This window comes from Leguminivora glycinivorella, chromosome 2, assembly GCF_023078275.1.
Source record: "Leguminivora glycinivorella isolate SPB_JAAS2020 chromosome 2, LegGlyc_1.1, whole genome shotgun sequence".
NCBI classification, from domain to species: domain Eukaryota; kingdom Metazoa; phylum Arthropoda; class Insecta; order Lepidoptera; family Tortricidae; genus Leguminivora; species Leguminivora glycinivorella.
Window position 1 is genome coordinate 241,754 of NC_062972.1, and position 19,835 is coordinate 261,588.

The following is a 19,835-nucleotide window of genomic DNA, read 5'->3' on the forward strand; positions in this document are numbered from 1 at the left end:
TGGTAAGCGATCACTGCCGCCCATGGACACCCGAAACACCAGAAGTATTGGAGGTGCGTTGCCAGCCTTTAACATGGGTGTACGTACGCATTGGTCCACGCAGTCGAAATTGCGGACAATCTTAGTTAAAACATAAAAGTCAAATGAAGGCTGACCGTTGCCCTGACCGGCTAGTTAGTTGACATGTTCATATCGCCCTTTCATCTCCTAACATGTCATAATCTAGACAAAAGGAGTTAAAAAATGTGTCCTAGCATTTCCTATACCTTTACCTTCTTCTTACATCGTCTTTGAAATTATAAAGGTAAGGTGCATTTCGGAACAATTTCGACTGGGGAGCAATTCCAATTACCCGAAAAAAATTATATGTTTTACACTATTAACTAGAGTGCCATATGTGTCCACTGAGCACGCGTGACATATGTGGCCATAGATGGCACTCTAGTTAATAGTTGTAAACGTGGGAAATGTTTCGATTAGTTGAAATTGTACCCCAGTCTAAATTACCTCGGTACACCTTAGTCACCTTGAAAATGAAATGAAAAATGAAAAATCGTTTATTGGTCACAGATATTGTGTTACAAGGTAAGAAAGGGTTGGGACCTCCTATTAAGTATATCAATACTTGTAGCAGGAGACCCCGCTCTTCCAGCGGCAAGGTAGGGGTCTACAAACCAATACAAAACTCGTTAAATTACGTTAGGTACAGAAAAATTAAGTTAAAAGTATAATATTTCTCAATAGTGAGACAGTCTAAAGTCTAGGCGAAATAACTTTCTTACTACATGTTGGTAATAACTAATACTTAACATAGGAAAAACAAAAATGGCTATTTACATGTGTATATAATATTAGGAACAAATTATAAGTGTATAAGTAATAGTGTGTATTAGATATATTATGTGTGTGTGTATGTGTGCGTGCGTGCGTGCGTGCGTGCGTGCGCGCGTGTGTGTGTGTGTGTGTGTGTGTGTGTGTGTGTGTGTGTGTGTGTGTGTGTGTGTGTGTGTGTGTGTGTGTGTGTGTGTGTGTGTGTGTGTGTGTGTGTGTGTGTGTGTGTGTGTGTGTGTGTGTGTGTATGTGTGTTTGAGTGTGTTTGTATGTATGTGTGTTTGTGCATTCATGCGATACAGATTGAGTTTAGAGCAAAATATATGATGATTACCTTAGGTACAGCAATTTAATAATGACTCTGTTTGCTCATAGTCTAAATTATGTATCCAATCCCGAACAATTTTTTTACATTTCACTGTTGTAAGTGGATGGATAGAAAGTTTGGCATCAACTACGTTATACAAGTGAGCTGCTTGTGCAATATATTGCCGCTTTGCGAACACCGAGTTTAGCTTAGGAATGGGGGCAACTTTGGGTTTTCTCCTACGTGTTGTTTTAGGTGGTTTGAATTTGAGAGATTTGTGTAATTTCAATATGGTATTTAATATATACAATTTGCGCATAGAAAGAAGATTTGATATTTGATAAAGCTCAGAAGTGGGAAATCTGTATGGTTTTGAGTACATGACTTTAAGTAAACACCTTTGTCCTCGTTCGACGTTAATGAATTTAGTTTTACATGAACCTCCCCAGGTAGTAATACAGTATGTCATAATAGATTCTGCTAAAGTAATATATATTTGTTTTAATAATTTATGAGACGCGATTTGTTTTAATTTCTTAAATAACCAGGTTAATTTTCTTATTCTACCGTTAACATATTCCACGTGGCCATACCATGAGAGACGCTGATCTAGAATAACTCCAAGATATTTAATGGATTCAACCTTTTCAATGCTATTACAGTGACAAGGTTGAGTATCTGTTAGGTTACATTCGTGAACTCTTAGTACTAAGTTGTTAGATGGTTGCGTGTTATTGTATTTAGTGAAGCACATATATTTCGTTTTAGATTCATTTAGTGTAAGTAAATTAGATCTTAGCCAAGTATTTATCTTATGTAGTCCTTTTTCTGCCTTTGCATACACTGTGTCCCAAGTGACTCCACTAAAAACAACAACAGTGTCATCTGCATATGAAATTATGCTACCTCCATCAATTTCAAGATTGGTTAAGTCATTGATGTATGCCAAAAATAATGTGGGACCAAGAACACTTCCCTGAGGAACTCCATACGAAATAGACTTCTCATCACTAAGGTAAGGACTAATCTTGACTTTCTGGGTACGACCATTGAGATAGCTATTTAATAGGTCAAGTGGTTTTCCCCTGATTCCCATGAGCTCAAGCTTGCGAACGAGAGTGGGGAGAGAGACGGTGTCAAATGCCTTTTTTAAATCAAGGAAAATAGTTAAGCATTTACGATTTTTATCAACAGTTTCCGTTATCATCGTCGTTAACGTCATAACCGCATCCTCCGTAGATTTGCCTTGTCGAAACCCAAACTGATTTTTAGATAAAATTTCAAATTTGTTAAAATAATTAGTAAGTCGCGTGTTTATTAATTTTTCGATTATTTTTGAAATAGCTGGAAGTATAGAAATGGGCCTGAAGTTATTGACATCATCCCTCTCCCCACCCTTGTGCACAGGAACAACAATAGCTTGCTTAAGTAGTCGTGGAAATACTCCCTGAGCGAAGCTAAGATTTGCAAGCCTGCTTATAATCGGGACAACAATGTTTCTAGCCAGCTTTAAAAAGCGAGTAGGAATATCATCCCATCCAGAAGCACTATTCGATTTTAAATTCATAAGTATACTATCTACTTCGGATTCATCAGTATCAAGCCAAACGAAAGAAGACGGATTAAAGTTGTGTGTTATGTTAGGAGTATCATTCTGAGCTGGATTTGTTAAAATTTTCTCCGCGAGGTTTTTACCCATGTTAGAAAAAAACTCATTTAAATTGTTGACAACACCCAAGGGGGTTTGGTCTGAATTGAAGAGCGCCGATGTCTGATTATTTGATGTTTTATAATAAGTTATGTTTCTTATGGTCTTCCACAGTGATTTTGAATCTCCCGCTGATTTAGTCAATAGGTCTCTCTCATATTTATTCTTAAGTTTTTTTATCAGATTAGTACAATAATTACGGTATCGCTTATATGTGATCCTCAGGATATCGTTATCAGGGTTACGGCGTAGTTTTAATTGCATCCTATTTCTATTGTTAATGCATCTAAGTATGCCTGGTGTAATCCAGGGTTTGATAGAACGTCGTTTTTTAGGAATTTGTTTTACCTCTTTACTATAAATTAAAGATGTTTTGATTTTATCAATAAGTTGTTCAACAATATATTCAGGGTCATTACTTAAAAGTAATGAGTCGACATTATTATGGCGTAGGTGTAGTAATGCTTTTTCGTAATCAATTTTTTCTACTGATTTTGGGCAGCTGACTTTTGAAGTACTAGAAGAAAGTGCTAAGAATATCATATGATGATCAGTTATCGAGGTGTTTAAGACTGCGATACGAGCGGTTAGATTACAAATGTCTAGTTTTAACATGTAATGGTCTAGACAGCTACTTTCTCGTGTTGGTATAATATGTCCAGGAAGAAACCCAAAAGAGGAGAGCATATTAAGGTAGCTATTTCTATTTGATATTTCATGAGACGGTTCATTTTCTCGTGGACTGAGATTGATGTTTATATCGCCGGTAATAATTATGTTAGTATAAGATTTAATTGTTTCGAGATAAGCGCGGAGCGAATTTATAAAAACGGAGGCATTGTTATTCGACGGTGAACGATAAATACCCAATATCAACAGATTATTTACTTTTATTTGTATGCAAGATGCGTGATCGAGTTTAACCTCTTTAGACGTAGCATTTAGGTATGAACTTGTGTAGCATATGACTCCATCATTTTGGTTGAGATTATTAGCAGTAGCTAAAGAGTTATAATTTTGAATAACAGGTAAAGGTTTGAAATGATTAAGTCTACATTCTGATAAAATCAAAATATTTATGTTATAATTAATGTTACTTAAGGTTAATTGTAGGTCATCGAAATTTTTATAAATGCTCCGCATGTTTTGTGAGATAACTGTTATATTGTCATTTTTAGTCATTGGTATATTTTTATGCAAATCCTGAATGTCACACATAATTGAAGTCGCTGTCTCGATACGATCTAGGTCAGCTAAGGTATTTAAATTACTACTCATATCTATGCAGTAACAATATACTAGAAATTTTCAAGCTAGTACACGTGTATGTTTTTTTATTTAACAAAACGGCAGCGTAGCAGTGACAGTAGCGCACATATTTGTTATTCAAGTAGGATGTGTATATTGTGTGTAGATTAGTTAACGTTTGAGAGCAATCATGCACATACGAGGTGAAAATTACACTCATTACTTTAATTATATTATGTGTAGTATAGTGGTAGGATTGGTTTAAATCATTATGAAACATATGGGAAATTAAATTCACAAGCAACGTTGAATAAACAATTGAGATAACAGTTACCATCCAGAAATATAAATCTAGTCAGATGTTTTGTACACTCTGCAGCGCTCCGGTCTCTGAGGTCCTGGTCAGTAGTGCAGTGGTGAGGTTCGAGTTGCCCGGCCACGCGCCAGAGGTCGCGGCAGGTGCAGCGGGGTTCAGAGTAGGCGAAGAAACATGCACACTGCTAGTCCTCTTGTCGTTGTGAGATGTAGCAATATTTTGCGTATTACCTAGGTTTTCCTTACTTAATCTCTCTATTTGGATTTCATTATATATTTGAATAATTTGAGAGTCATCATCTTTACGTACGTACACTCTTCCGTAGCTGGTCCAACAGTGTTTATAAAGCTTTCGCCTTTTGAGCTCACGTGCCAAAAAATATAAGCGAGACGCGCGTACAGTCAGCTGTTCAGCTACAAACACAGGGGAGTCCACAGAGGTTCGCAAGCCCAGGTGTTTGGCACTTAAGTTCATTTTATTCCTAGTATTATGGGCTTTACACATTTTTAACATGTCATTTTTTATAAAAGTTGATGCTGTTTCCACTATTATAGGAGTATTGTTGACGTGTTTCTCTTTGGGGCGCAACCTGTATATGTCTTTAATATCAGTTTTGGTTATTGGGCAGCTCACGGTATTAGATAACGATATAATCATGTTCACTTTATCGAGATTACCATGTGTTTATCAACTCAGGATACTGATTTAAGATTTTTACGAATTAATTAGTAAGTATATCAACAATAACATTTAGATTATCGAATGATGATAACCAGTTTAATCTTTAATTGTAAAATACGTCTTGTCTGCCAAAATGCCAATTCAATTACGCACAATAAGTAAAATGTTTCCTCTGTAACCATCTTTTATTATCTTTACTCGTAACATCCAATTGAATAAAATCAAAACGAATGACTTGCCCTAGCCTACTTTAAGTAATTGTTATTAGTTATTACTTTATTACCTATAAAATGAATTCTGACTCGGTAAAATATGACAAAATTCCTTTTGAAGATGCACTGGCTGAAACAGGTAAGTGAACTCATGTTCTAATTGCGTTTTCACATTATCCGATCCGATATCGGATGTAGGACCGATATTCCATATATTTGAGCCGCCATCTTTGGTTTTTCCTTTAAAAACATTCCTACATTCGATATCACTAATACAACACAACATTGTTGGCAAGATATATTTTATACAACCAGAAACGTCTGGAATTGGATGCTATTAGGCAATTAAACTTAGTAGGTATAGATATAAATTTGAAAAAAATACTGCCTTGGGTGAGAATTGAACTGACTGCTTCGGGATCGATACTCTGCCAACTGAGCCACCAAGACTTCATCCCGGTCTAACCTTTCCACCAACCAAGTGAAATTATTAATATTATTGTTGTGACCAATTTACATAAGAATCTTTTGCAATGTTTGTCAGGTTACGGACTGTACAACTACCTGATGGTAGCGCTGGCGGGTGCGAGCGGCATCGCGTTCATCGCGCTGGCGTACGGCAGCAGCATCATCGTCCCCACCAGCGCCTGCGAGCTGGCCACCAGCGGCGCGCAGCAGGGGTTGCAGATGGCTCTGCCCATCGGCGGTAACACAAACTTCATCCTCACTTTCTCGACACGTGGCATTCCAGGAACAAAAGGGCCTCTCGGTCGTTTTTGCCCAGAACGTGCAACTTGTGGAATGAGCTACCTTCTGAGGTGTTCCCCTTGCGCTACGACATGGGGTTCTTCAAGAAGCAGGTATTTAGGGTTCTCAAAGGTCGGCAAAGCACAAGTGGCTCCCCTGATATTGCTTATGTCCATGAGCGGCGATGACTGCTTCCCATTAGGCGGCTCGTCTGCTCGTTTGCTGCTTATACCATAAAATAAAACCGGCCAAGTGCGAGTCGGACTCGCCCACCGAGGGTTCCGTACAAACTTTCTTTCAAAATATACCTAGTTAAAATAATCTCATGTTTCTCATACAACTCTAGTGACGACTAGAAGACAGAAGTATAAGTATAGGTACTACTTATATAATGAGCATTATTGTGTTTAGCGCCATCTCTCGGTGAATTTTTTTTTTACATTTTCCTTCAAAATTATTTTTTTTCCGCAACATAAAAATATTAATTATTATTTAATAAATAGTTTATTTACGTTCAATTTGAGCTCTTTCTAACGATACCCCACTCGACCTAGTAACTTGAAATTTACAGTTTGCCTCCCTTTCATTTTGACCATTTTCTACAATTAAAATTAATAAATAAAAAAAAATACTTTCCATTTGTAGAGGTTTACAATGTTCACAACTATTCCAAATTTCAAGTTGATGGCATAAGTAGTTCTCGAGATATTTAGTAATGCGACAGACGGACAGACAGACGGACAGAGTCGCGCCATAAGGGTTCCTGTTGTACCTTTTTGGTACGGAACCCTAAAAACATGCCCTCACAACCATAATAACACGAGTTCTCCGCTTTATCCAGCCCTATGTGGAAGCACCGGCGGTCCTGCCAGACGCGACTCAGTAACTGGACCACCTAAATCTTCCCAAACGACCCGCCACAGCCATTGCCCACTTATTTACTTTTACCATCAACTCTTTTCCAATACGGATATATCTTCTGTCATGGTTATCAATTCTCATACATCTTTGTCATGAGTATATAGTACCTACCTAATCAATCTACTCTCCGTAGACTGAATGTACCATAAGCGTAATTCTTCATCGCTGCTGAGTGATTCTCTGTTCACCAGGAATGGTGCTAGGGTCCCTGGTGTGGGGGTACCTGGGCGACACGCGCGGCCGCCGCGGCATGCTGCTGGCGTCGCTGGCGCTGGGCGCCGCCAGCAACGCCGTCGCCAGCATCTCCGTCAGCTGGGTCATGCTGATGCTCATACAGTTCCTCACCGTCATCCTGTAAGTTCGGGAGCCCCTGCTTTGGGGCGACCTGTGCAACAACGGTTACATTTTGCTGTGTCAAAATCCGACGAATATAAGATTTACTTACACAAATTCGTATACAGTTGCACGAAAATACCCGATTGTGTCTACCACAGCAAGTTTTGTACAATATTCGTGATTTGCCGCAGGGCCTCGGGAATATACGTGCTATCCATGACGCTGCTAAGCGAGAGCATCCCCCTCAAGAACCGGAACGTGGCCACTCTGCTCGTCGCCAGCGTGTACCTGATCGGCCAGGGCGTCATATCAGGTAAAGTCACTAACATCAAAGTTCCTTTCATACAGGGCACATTTAATTATTATTTATTATAGATTAGGCAGTAGGTGTAGGTTACAAGTATTTGCTCTTTTGAAAGACCATCAGCGTCAAGGTACTTAAACGGCTAACTGAGTGGACCTTTTCAGTACTTAACGCTAAATTATGATGTGTTATTTTGGGAAGATGAAAAGACTTTCCGTTCTAAGAAAATACTTCATCTCTCTTTTACAGTAATGGCGATCCCCATAATCCCTCTGCGGTTCTCGTATTACCTGGAGGCGCTGGGCATCTACTGGAACTCGTGGCGCACGCTGCAGGCGGTGTACTCGCTGCCGGCGCTGCTGTGCGTCCCCCTGGCCTGGGCCCTGCAGGAGAGCCCCAAGTTCGCGCTGGCGCGGGGCGACGAGGCCTCGGCGCTCAACATCTTGGAGACCATCCATAGATAAACAAGCCTCGGCGGTCAGAGGAACTGCAAGTATGATATTCCGGGTTAAAGGTCCCTTTCACCTTCTCCCACACCTCGAGATACTTGTTGTGCGCTGCTGTGCGCCGCTCTGGCCTGGTTATTGTATTAGAAAAGCCCCTTGTTTTTATTGGCGTGGCGATGAGGCGCTGACACTGCCGATTTTAGAGCATAGACAGGATAAATCAACGGACAAGGAGACTAAATGATTTTATATTGTGATTTTATGCTATACAAGATAAGTCATGTTTTTAGAATTTTAAAACTACATACTTTACTAAGGTAGCCCAATGGTGAGCTACAATAAACACCTAAGCCTACGGATATCATATCCGTAAGATGCATATTGGCGGTGATTTCTAATGATTTATTTCAAATTCCAACATTTCGCAGCAAAAACTGTAATGCAAAAATTGTTCTCCAAAGGTAAAAGGGCTAGTTCCGGAGTCAAAGCCAGCGGAGAAGCAGTCGGGAGTGAAGGAGCAGCTGGTGCCGCTGTTCACGCCGCCCGCCTCAAGAGCACCCTCATCATGGCCTGTCTCTTCACGTTGTACCAACTGTGAGTATCGCCGACATCTATTTTCAGTAGAGTTGTTGGTTTGTGTACACTTGTAGGAGACGTAAAGTCTCACTGGTCTGATTTGATAGTAGCGTATTCTGGTGTGGATGATCAAACGGTACTTATTAGTCGACTCGCCATTAACTTTATTGTTTGGGATGGTTTGTGGATGTTGTACTACCTTCAACCTCCTCTCTACACCCCAAGGACAACCATGACTTTTAAAACTGCCAATTCATAAAGCTACACGACACGAATGACTCCCACTGATTCAGTAACCAATAAGGATAAGTAGTCGTGTTTCAGATTAGAAGCTTTCCTGCTGTGGGCGCCGAACATCGCCAACCAGCTCATGGAGCTGCTGCAGGCGGGCGGGGGCAGGGGTCTCACGCTGTGCCAGATCATCGCCGCTGAGCTCGACAACGATGTGAGTGCCTTTTCCCCTGACAACATCACTAACAAACGCTAATCGCCATGGACGGAAGCTCCTTCGACACCCCTTCCGCCCTGGGCGCCGTGGGGGCTGCGTCGGGTCACGCCCAATTTTCGTCGAGCGGTCTTCAGCCATCTTTTTGGGGATGGCTGTGGGTCGGGTGATTGCTAGCCCTATTGCCACTGACCGTTATCAAACCGCGCGACCCCTTGCATGATGATACTTTCTGAGCGGGGCCGGGTTTCGGGGCCACAGTGAAGGCGACCGGCAGCTTGAGCCCGCGTGGGCGCGCTAATCGCCATTCAGATAGAATAAGACAGCTAACGACTCAAGATATTTGAAATCGCGTGTTCCAGGAGGATTACGTGGCGTGCTCCGTGAACAGCACGGCCATGTGGCTGCTGCTGGCGACGTGCGCGCTGCACTCCGTCGTCACCGTGCTCATCAGCTGGGTCAGTAGCGCTAAGGCTTCACACCTGTACCACTGCTCGAAAACATTCAAATCCTTCTCCATTGGAGGATGAGCACACATCTCAGCGTCTATCAAATAAAATTATAGTAGGTATGTGACGCTCATAAATTCCAAATCCCCAGGTAGTAGACGCAGCCGGGCGGCGAAACATGAGCATCGGCATAACGCTCGCGTGCGGCGTGGCCGGCGTGCTGGTCAACCTGGTGCCCGACGCCGTCGGCAGCGCGCTCATGTTCCTCACCTTCACCACGGCCGTCGTGGTCCTGGGCTTCTACGTCGCGATCACTGTCAGCCTGTTCCCGACACACCTGAGGCGAGTATCCTTTCCAGGGCTACTAGTAGTGTAGGGACGCCTGGCCGGACACGTGGTTCGTTCATTTAACCAATTTCCTGGAGTTGAAGCTGCAAGTTACTGTTCCGGCGACCCTCCTACACTTCTTTCCTCAAATCGTTTCGTTTTCCCGCAGAAGTCTTAGTTCGACATCCTTCAGAGGGGGCTAAGGATAGGTCATAAGATGCAGCCGTAACCTCTTCATATTTCCCGACTTCCACATGGACAATGTGATTGGTTGTTATTGCAGGTCCATGGCGGTGGCGACGACGATGCTGGGCACGCGCGTGATGAGCGTGGGCTTCCTCCAGCTCGTCAACTACCTGCTGGCGCACGCCTGCGAGCTCGGCTTCTACGTCTGCTCCGCGCTGTTCGCCTGTAGGTAGTCTGATGAGGCGGCTTCACCTGCACGCCCACGTCTGCGCGACAGACTAATATGTACATCTACTCCTCTCTGTGCGCCTGCACGTTATTTACCGGTAACATTGCCGGCCGAGAATAAGAGAGATACTTATTTACTTATGTACTAACAGCAAAAATAATGTCTCGCCGACACCTGCCATCTACGAGTAAGAGCTGAGTGGACTCTCGATGCGGAGCGTTCGGCGCGGCGTGCGACGAGATGGGGAGGACATCTACGCAGCGTCGACTCAGGACAATTGTATGAGCTTCCATTGTTTGACATGCACGCCGCACGCCGCGCCCCGCACAACGCCCAATATGAGTCTGCTCTGTTTGCGGCTGCGCTGTCTAGCGGTAACATTACCTTTTCGCGGGGCACTGCAGATACGACAGAGGGAACTATATGTAAGCATACGCAAATATTCTCATCTATTCAGCGAGGTATCTTCTTTCCACATATTAGAGTGATTGTTTCTGTGTTTAAAGAAAATGTCCTCCTTTCTTGTAGCATCAGCGCTAGTACTGGCGCTGCTACCGGACGACCGACGGCAGCCGGCGCGCGTGGACGCTCCGGCCGGCGAGCACTACTCAAGCCGCCCGGAACACTAGTGGAACATCACCCTTACTACGAGGAAACCGTCTTCAACTTGCTATTAGAGTAGACTTAATTTATGATCTCAATCCAATAGGATATAATACTTACATAACATTCATTATGAGTTAAGAGATGGCCTCTGGCTCATAAAATATTGAAGGATTATTGGACAATTTAGTAATGGAAAGCAATGTATAGTTGTACCTAACCTTTAACTATACTTTATACATTTTGTCCGTTGGCATTTTCCGCGGGGGACTGGAAGATACGGGAGACTGGAAGATACGGGAGACTGGAAGATACGGGAGACTGGAAGATACATTTCGGGGGAAGCCCCATAATAAAAGCTGCTGACCTACGTATTCACTTCTTATTTTATTCCATTTGGCTTAAAAATACCCTCAATAGTTAAATTAAAGGAATAAAATGTTAATTTACAGTCAGGGAATTTGATACGTGTACCATTTATAATAGGCTACTAGACTCTTATCGAATTTGGCACAAGAAATGATTGTTTCCTGTAGTATTTGACATAAGAAACCAATTTTTATAGATTTTGGGTATTGAAAGTGTATGATGGCTACGTATTTTCGATTAAAAATGTGTGTTATATTTTTTTAACTTTGGCCACCGAGAACGCTGTCAGACGTGTAGTGACGTCATAGAACCTAACTTAACTTAATGTCGAGTCAATCACTGACATGATGAACTTTATGCCTCATAACTTAAATGTCAGAAAATTTTGAGGTTAATTCGATTTACGTCATGCGCAGAGACAATTTATAGATTAACATGGCTAATGATGTTTTTGCCTAATTAAGTTAAAGTAAACTTTATAAATGTTTTTTGTGGTTTTCAAGTCGTAATAAAATATGTTAGTATTTTTTTTCGGTTAATTGGACAGTAATAAATAATATAAAATAGACTTTAAAAACCGGCCAAGAGCGTGTCGGGCCACGCTCAGTGTAGGATTCCGTAGTTTTCCGTATTTTTCTCAAAAACTACTGAACATATCAAGTTCACAGACAGACAGACAGACATGGCGAAACTATAAGGGTTCCTAGTTGACTACGGAACCCTAAAAAAGGATCAAGTAGCCTATACTTTGTCACAGTGACAAGTTAACCCTTCGACTGTAAATACGATACAAGTGAAACATACATGTATCTTAATAAATCTTTAATGACTAAACCTTACATCTATCTTAATCAATAAATTAAAGATATCATGTCTAGATGTCACCTTTACTTGATATTGGTCGCCTAGAGTTTCACCCCATTCACATCGTACTTTGTTATCGGGTTGCGTATTTGCACTTCTTTCCGATTTATTTGAATCAAAAGAGATGCAGCACCGCAACGAAATAAAGAAACTTCAAGGTGAATAAATGTGTTGTTTCCAAACAAAAAGTTCCACTGTAGAGTTTGCTATAAGGACGATTTTACAGATTATTCATATAAAGTCACAAACAAACCAGCCCTTATCGAAAGCTACAAAGTGTCGCCTTTGACTAAACTTCGGCACAAATGTGAACCTAAAATAAACTTATTCTCATACAGGGATTTTTACGAAACAAAGAATGATAATTACAATTTCAGAGCCTGTTCTCACATTGGTAGTTACATGACGTTGTCACAACGACCGGGATATCAATAATGATATTAAATATACAGGGTGAAATAAAAGGACCAACCGTACATCGCATTGTGACTTTTGAGGTCATAATCAACTACTTTTATTTTTACTATGGGACCAATGCTTAAAACGGAAAAAATGGCTTTTCCATAGAAATGACCGACAGCACGCCAGTCCGAATGTATCCTGGTCCCTTTTATTTCACCCTGTATGTTATTCCTGTCACAGAATGTTATATAACTGATAGTTTAAGAACAAAATAACCAAAAGTAAGTAAATAATTGAGTTAATACCGACTCCAATACATCGCGCAGTTGAGATGGCATGGAAACTCCCATCCTTGTAACTCCTATATGATACCGGTGGCACACGAGGCGGGTTCAGGGCTTCCAGAGCTTGAGCAGGCCGTCCTCGCTGTAGGTGGCCAGCAGGTTCTGGTGCGGGTGGTGCGTCATGCCGATCACCGCCTTCTCGTGGATCTGCCGAACAAGGGAAACTCATTGTAGTCAAATTATTGATCGGAAATTCAATTAAATTTCTATAGATTCCCATAATACATTCCCATACATACCTAAGCCTACCGGTTTGTCCTAAGTAAAAAAGTCTCAGAACACATGTAATTGTCGGCCGAGGCAGAGCCGAGGTTATCAGAAGGTATATGGATACGAGTAGGTTTCGAACCCACTGTCCATGAGTCGTCAGATTAGATCTAGTTAGGAGGTTGTCTGCGAGATGAGTAGGTACTCACGTTGATGGTGCGCTCCAGCTTGCCGGTGTTGGCGCAGAAGGCGTAGAGCACGAGGTCCTCGCCGGCGCAGTACACGAGGCGCCCCCTGGCGGAGAGCGCGGCGCACGTGAGCGAGCCGCCCTCGCGCTCGCGCCGCCCCGACGAGAACGACCGCACCGTCTGCCCCGCCGTGTTCATTATCACCACTGGAAACGACACCGACATCTTAACTCTTGACCGTCAAATGCATATTAACTGGGGTCAGTAGCTACAGCATATAGAGTATAAGTGCGTTTTCACATTATCCGACTCGATATCGGAATAAAAAGCCATCTTTGATATTTGCCTTTCACATACACGGATGGGATAATGTGAAAACGCTCTAAAAATCTGTATTTTGATAACGTGTCCGTAAAGGTGATATCAAAATCTATCGCACCAGCGCAAAAACGGTCTTAGAATATCTTCCTTCCATTTAAAATAAATAAAAATTAGCTTTACAGACTTTTAAACATACACACCGGTATTTCGGGATCATGGTATCCCGGTATTGTATTCCCTAAATGCTACCCAGGAATAAAAGATTTTAACGATCTAAAGCTAGCGTGTTTGATGTTTTGTGGCAGACATGCTACCACCATGGAACTGCAAGGTGCCCCGAGTGAGTAGCGTGTGTAGATATTACCAGTGTTGGTGCGGTTGCAGACGACGAAGTGCTCGGGGTTCTTGGGCGTGAGCAGCAGCGTGTTGACGGGCGGCTCGGCGGCGCCGGCGCCGGCGGCCTCGCCCGCGGCGCCCAGCGGCTTCAGCGTGGCCGAGCACTCGCCCGTGCGCAGCGCCCACAGCTTCACCGAGCCGTCGCTGCTGCCCGACAGCACGCCGTGCCCGTCCGGCGTGAACACCGCCTGCACACGTCACCACTTCTATTCAGGGGTTATTAACTTATAACCTAACATGTCAATATGGAGCACTGTTTAGCATGCGCGAAAGCAGCGACTCTGATGAAAACAAAAAATAGGTTAGGCACTCTGCAAGTCTGCATTCAAGTAGAAAAAATTCATTATTTTATTATAAAATCACTGTGTGTCATTAAGGCCATATATGAACAATGCGACACTCACCTCGTTGACAAATGACGTGTGTCCGCGGAACTCCTTAAGCAACTTGCCGGACTTAAGGCCGTGGATGCGGACAGTGCGGTCGAAGGAGGCCGAGAGCAGTTGCGAGGAGTCCCTGCTGAACTGCAGTGACGTCACGCCGCGCGAGTGCGCGCGCTCCAGCCGCCGCTGCACCGCGCCCGTTGACACGCGCCATATCTAAGGACATAGTGTACATATTCAGACCTTATTACATGGATGGTTTTATCTAAAAGCTTCTCATCAATCCCAAAAACGATTAGATGACAACAGTTTACAACAGGGTTTTTAACGGGTTTTTCCTGCAAAATTATTATTACGTTAAATTTTGTTTTTTTTTTATCATGCAGAAACGTCTGCGAGCGATATTAAATTTTTTTAAATTAAAGGAAAAATGGAAAAATTCACACCTCCGGCAGGACTCGAACCTGCGACCTTTGGCCTTGCCGGGGCGGAGGTGTGAATTTTTCCATTTTTCCTTTAATTTAAAAATATGTTATTATTACGTTGTTTTGCGTTCTTCGGTTACAGACTTCGTCGGCAATTTAATTTCATATAATTTCCTCTGAATCCCATTATCGTATTTTAACTTGATAGAACTGTAAATAGTGATGTAATCGGTGTGACAGTGCACGGACCTTGACGCGGCCGTCGTTGGCGCCGGCGGCCAGCGTGTCCGAGTCGCGCGCGAAGGCCAGGCTCAGCACCGCCTCCTCCATGCTCATGTACTCCTCCTGCGCCTGGTAGCGCAGGTCCTTGCGGATCTTGCCCGTTGTGAAGTTCCACACCTATACATAACAAAAACATTTGAGGTTATTCTGCATACAGTACGAGCAATAACAATGTCAACAATTACTCTACAGAGTCTAAAGCAAGTGGACCCGATATCTTCGCAATTCGCAGTAAAATTGTGTGTCTTCTGCCCGAACTGATGGCCTCGAGCAGCTGAACGTGCCTGGACATGTTCCTACCTCGACCAGGCCGTCCACGGAGCCGGTGACGAGGTACTGGCCGTCGGGGGAGAAGCGCGCGCACTCCACGTGCGACTTCTGCCCGAACTTGATGGTCTTGAACAGCTGCGTGGGGCACTGGTCGTCCTCCTCGTCTCGGATGGCCGCCTTGCCTCGGAACAAGTCGATGGTTGTGCCTGGGGAATATAACTAAGGTTAGTAGTGTTTCATGTCTCATACTGGAAAGCAGAGTCAAGGCAAAATGAGCCGTATAGCGCCAACCCTTCATATTTAAAGGCTGATGAAGCGTTCAGTGCGAGCTTTTATAGCCGTTTCTTGTGTTCTAGTAGAATTTCTCCTGTTTGAGTTAGTGTGATACTGCTGGTCTATCATGCTTCCAGTTTTATTAGGGTTCCGTAGTTAACTAGGAACCCTTATAGTTTCGCCATGTCTGTCTGTCCGTCCGTCCGTCCGTCCGTCCGTCCGTCCGTCCGTCCGCGGATAATCTCAGTAACCGTAAGCACTAGAAAGCTGAAATTTGGTAGCAATATGTATATCAATCACGCCAACAAAGTGCAAAAATAAAAAATGGAAAAAAATGTTTTATTAGGGTACCCCCCCTACATGTAAAGTGGGGGCTGCTTTTTTTTTTCATTCCAACCCCAACGTGTGATATATCGTTGGATAGGTATTTAAAAATGAATAAGGGTTTACTTAGATCGTTTTTTTGATAATATTAATATTTTCGGAAATAATTGCTCCTAAAGGAAAAAAAAGTGCGTCCCCCCCCCCTCTAACTTTTGAACCATATATTTAAAAAATATGATAAATCACAAAAGTAGAACTTTATAAAGACTTTCTAGGAAAATTGTTTTGAACTTGATAGGTTCAGTAGTTTTTGAGAAAAATACGGAAAACTACGGAACCCTACACTGAGCGTGGCCCGACACGCTCTTGGCCGGTTTTATCACTTATCCACGCGGATAAGACAACTGTCACTCTCACACTGACATACTTGCCAAAGCGTGACGGATGCTTTATCCACGTGGATAAGTGATAAAATTGGAAGCATGATACGCCGGCTGGTCTTTTGAAATATGTAGATAGAGTTTAAAATTATTTCGCACTAAAAGTGCTCGTCGCGTCGCTACCGGCCGTTGCCATTCCGGTGTGAGCCGACTCTTAAAGATCCGAGAGCTTGCCTCAGCAGGCCTAACAACCTGCTGGATCAGTGGTAGTCACCTGGCGGGAGCAGCCCCTGGTGCTGCTGCCACTTGAGCGCCTGCCCCAGCAGCGCCAGCAGGCGCGAGGACGGCACCACGGACACCTCCCCGGCCAGCGACGCGGCGATGGCGGCGCGCCGCCGCTCCTTGCCGCCGCCTGCGCCGTACGCCTCTCGGGGATCGAAGTACGAACGGGATAGAAGGTTCTCTGAAAAGTTAGAGCCTATTAGTAAACATGAAACACACAATCACCTGTCAAAAGCGTCAAAATATTCTGTAGGTACCTAAGTGTATGTAGCGATCGGTGTGGTGTTGCTTCATGAGTCGGCACGGGTGCGAGTTGCGCAGCAGCTGCCGCGCCGCGCCCAGCTCTCGCAGCTCGATCAGCTCTAGGACCACCTGCATTAACAATATCAATGTAGGCAAGGGTACAAGTATTTTTTTTTTAATTTATTCAAGAAAAAACAGTCATACAATATACATATGTAAACTTAGCTATATAGCCAAACTTTAATTAATTATAGACCTATAGTTCTCCAAATTACAAAAATCGAGATACAATAAGAGTATTTTACCTACTAGAAGAGTATATTACCTATTATAAGACTTAAAATAAAAATAGACATTGTAGTTAAATCCATTAAGAAGTGTAAGAGAAATTAATTCAAAATGGAAGTACAGTCTGAATACTTATAATATAGGTACTAATTATTTTAATAGAGGATATACGGTACTTTTAAAGAGTCCTAGTGAACTGCCAAACAAATCTGCGTCCATACATGTTTCGTTACCCTGCTTACATGCGCGCCCTATATATAAATGCTGTGCATATTTTGTAATAATATTTAGGGTCCCCGCACATCTAGCGCGAACGATGCGTCGGGCCAACTGTATGGGCAGAGCCTGACGCCGCATCGCGGCGTCTTTTTCCATACAGTTGGCCCGACGCGACGCTCGCGAGACGCTAGATGTGGGGGGACCCTTACCTATTTGTAAGAATGATTAAACTATAATTATGATTTCATTACTCTTGTCTCAACAAATGTGGAACTGGTTTAACCCTTTCCAAGCAAAATTATTGAGGTTCATACTTAATTTTGAATTTTAATGATGTGTTAAATTGACAATTATATGATAACAACCCTCACAAATCACGATCATATCAGCTTGGGTGTAAAGGATTAACTGTGGCAATTTATATCATGATTTAGACACTATTAAAATTTCTGTAGTTTATTACAACTCAGAGTATTCACTCTGTCATAACATCAAGCCAGTCTTTGTTGGGGCAATATATCTTTGGTTACTTTAAAGGGCCATTCCACCAATTTCAATTATTTGTTACCCTTGCTATTTGCAGGGTGCCTTATGCTAGAGTGTAAGTGGCAAAATTTTGACAAACCTGTTCATAGAGCTCCACCAGCTTGCGCTCGGGCAGCTTGAGTGCGGCCACACAGCCCAGCACTGCGTCCCAGTGGCCGCTGTTGATGTCTGCGCAGAAGCCATCCACACTCTCCACTGTGTTTAGGGATACACCTGTTTCTTCCTACAATACAATGAAAATAACATAAAACATGGTTCCCTCATCTCATTTAAAACAAATAGTGATTTGCAAGAAAAACATTTTTTTTAATATGAATGGACACAACAATAATAACTTTGTTGTTTTTAAAATAATTTAGATTATACTGAAGAAAGTACTGACAGTGTGACCATACGGAAGTGGATTATAACTGGGAAATACCAGAGGTTTAAATGATGGCAAGATAAAATAGTTTTATAATTTTTAGATATCTAAACACTTATTCTATTCACAAAACAATATATGGGCTTCGATAGAGCTGTATGGAATACTGAGGTTCATTGTAAAATTCAATGTAACAGGCATCTTCTGGGTGAGCTCACTCCATCGTAGGCCACGTCTTTGCCTTCGGCTAGTCTGTGGCCAAGAGTAAGCCCATTTATAATATATACATTAAAAAAAAATATGTTTCATACACGTTAAAAAGCCATTCATCCAAAAGCATACAGAGACCCAGTGTGCCTATTTAGGCATATACCAAGAGGTATTTACCACTCGTTTTACATACTGACCTGCAAAGTCTGAAGCGTACGCGTGAGATTCGATTCCTTCAGATACTGTTGGATCAACCGGATCACGCTGTAATAACCACACACTCGTATTATGTATCAACAACAACCCCATCTATAGAATCCAATTATTCTAACTTATAGCCACTACAGAAGATGTTTTAACGACTTTTCATAATTTATAAGGTTCGATTACACTTTTCATTAAGTTTTAGTAATTGAAATGTAGAATAAAACTTAGAAACATACGAATGGATTGTTAAAGTTAAATACTCACTCCGCGGATTCTATTTCGATAGACATTGTAACTTATTCGTCTATCCCTGTGATAAATTATTTAACAGTAATAAAATACGTTTGTTATTATAGTAAAAATCACATAAAATGAATAATTTACAGCAATTCGCTTATTAACTGGCTGATATTTATTTACGTTTTGAGGTTATGCTAAGCTTCGCATCAACTGTCAATGTCAACTCGCTCAAAGCCGCGTTCGAGCTACAGAAATTTCTGGCATTTTTGGTGCTTGCACACGGCGGCAATCTTAAAAAACCAAATACTATATAAACTCTAGAGTTAATACGTGCAGCTTCTGACGTTTCCCATACAATTGAGCGGCAACAATTTTACTAGCGCCATCTAGCGGTTCGAGTTGATCAAAGTAGTTGTTCAGACTTTTATTTTAGTAAAATAAAATAGAAAATGCTATTACTTGATCTACTTTAACATTTTTAGACGGAATAAAACAAAAAAATAAGAATTTGTGACTTTTTTTAATTTTATGCTGTATGAAACTAAACTATTTTGATCAACTCATGCCGCTAGGAGCGCTAGTGTGCATGTTGCCAACTTTGGCACCGAGCTGCACGTATTAACTCGTAGAGTTTACATAGTATTTGAAAAAACATACCGTAGTGATTCAATGCTCTTTGAAACATACTTGAGGATTTTTTCTACGAAGAAATTTGGGATCCTAGTTTTTGACTATTGATTGTCGACGATAGTACGGCCTATAGTTACCCTTCGGGTTGGAAGGTCGGATGGCAGTCGCTTTCATAAAACTAGTGCCTACACAAAATCTTGGGATTAGTTGTCAAAGCGTACCCCAGGCTAACGCCGGGATAACGCAAGGAGGATGATTGTCGACGATAATACCAAATATATATTAATGTATACATATACTTGTATA

The 19,835-nt window shown here is 42.1% G+C and overlaps 3 protein-coding genes across 3 annotated transcripts; 2 read left to right on the top strand and 1 right to left on the bottom strand.

The window, feature by feature from the left end:
- The first annotated feature begins 5,381 nt into the window (after positions 1-5,381).
- On the top strand, positions 5,382-7,682 carry LOC125234617 (solute carrier family 22 member 6-A-like). The gene is made up of 4 exons (XM_048140944.1): positions 5,382-5,442; positions 5,848-6,009; positions 7,163-7,325; positions 7,499-7,682. Exons 1-4 carry the CDS (start codon positions 5,382-5,384, stop codon positions 7,680-7,682), a joined length of 570 nt encoding a protein of 189 aa, XP_047996901.1.
- A 293-nt stretch (positions 7,683-7,975) lies between these two features.
- Positions 7,976-11,462, top strand: LOC125236693. The gene is made up of 7 exons (XM_048143609.1): positions 7,976-8,104; positions 8,519-8,651; positions 8,958-9,078; positions 9,441-9,536; positions 9,679-9,869; positions 10,138-10,265; positions 10,798-11,462. Exons 2-7 carry the CDS (start codon positions 8,623-8,625, stop codon positions 10,896-10,898), a joined length of 666 nt encoding a protein of 221 aa, XP_047999566.1. The 5' UTR covers positions 7,976-8,104; positions 8,519-8,622; the 3' UTR covers positions 10,899-11,462.
- Positions 11,463-11,960: 498 nt separating this feature from the next.
- Positions 11,961-19,098, bottom strand: LOC125236633 (WD40 repeat-containing protein SMU1). The gene is made up of 11 exons (XM_048143515.1): positions 18,924-19,098; positions 18,650-18,716; positions 17,958-18,101; positions 16,840-16,954; positions 16,575-16,763; positions 15,354-15,529; positions 15,021-15,170; positions 14,368-14,562; positions 13,932-14,151; positions 13,268-13,452; positions 11,961-12,998 (listed from the first exon to the last, which is right to left on the bottom strand). Exons 1-11 carry the CDS (start codon positions 18,947-18,949, stop codon positions 12,900-12,902), a joined length of 1,566 nt encoding a protein of 521 aa, XP_047999472.1. The 5' UTR covers positions 18,950-19,098; the 3' UTR covers positions 11,961-12,899.
- Between the last annotated feature and the right edge of the window lie 737 nt (positions 19,099-19,835).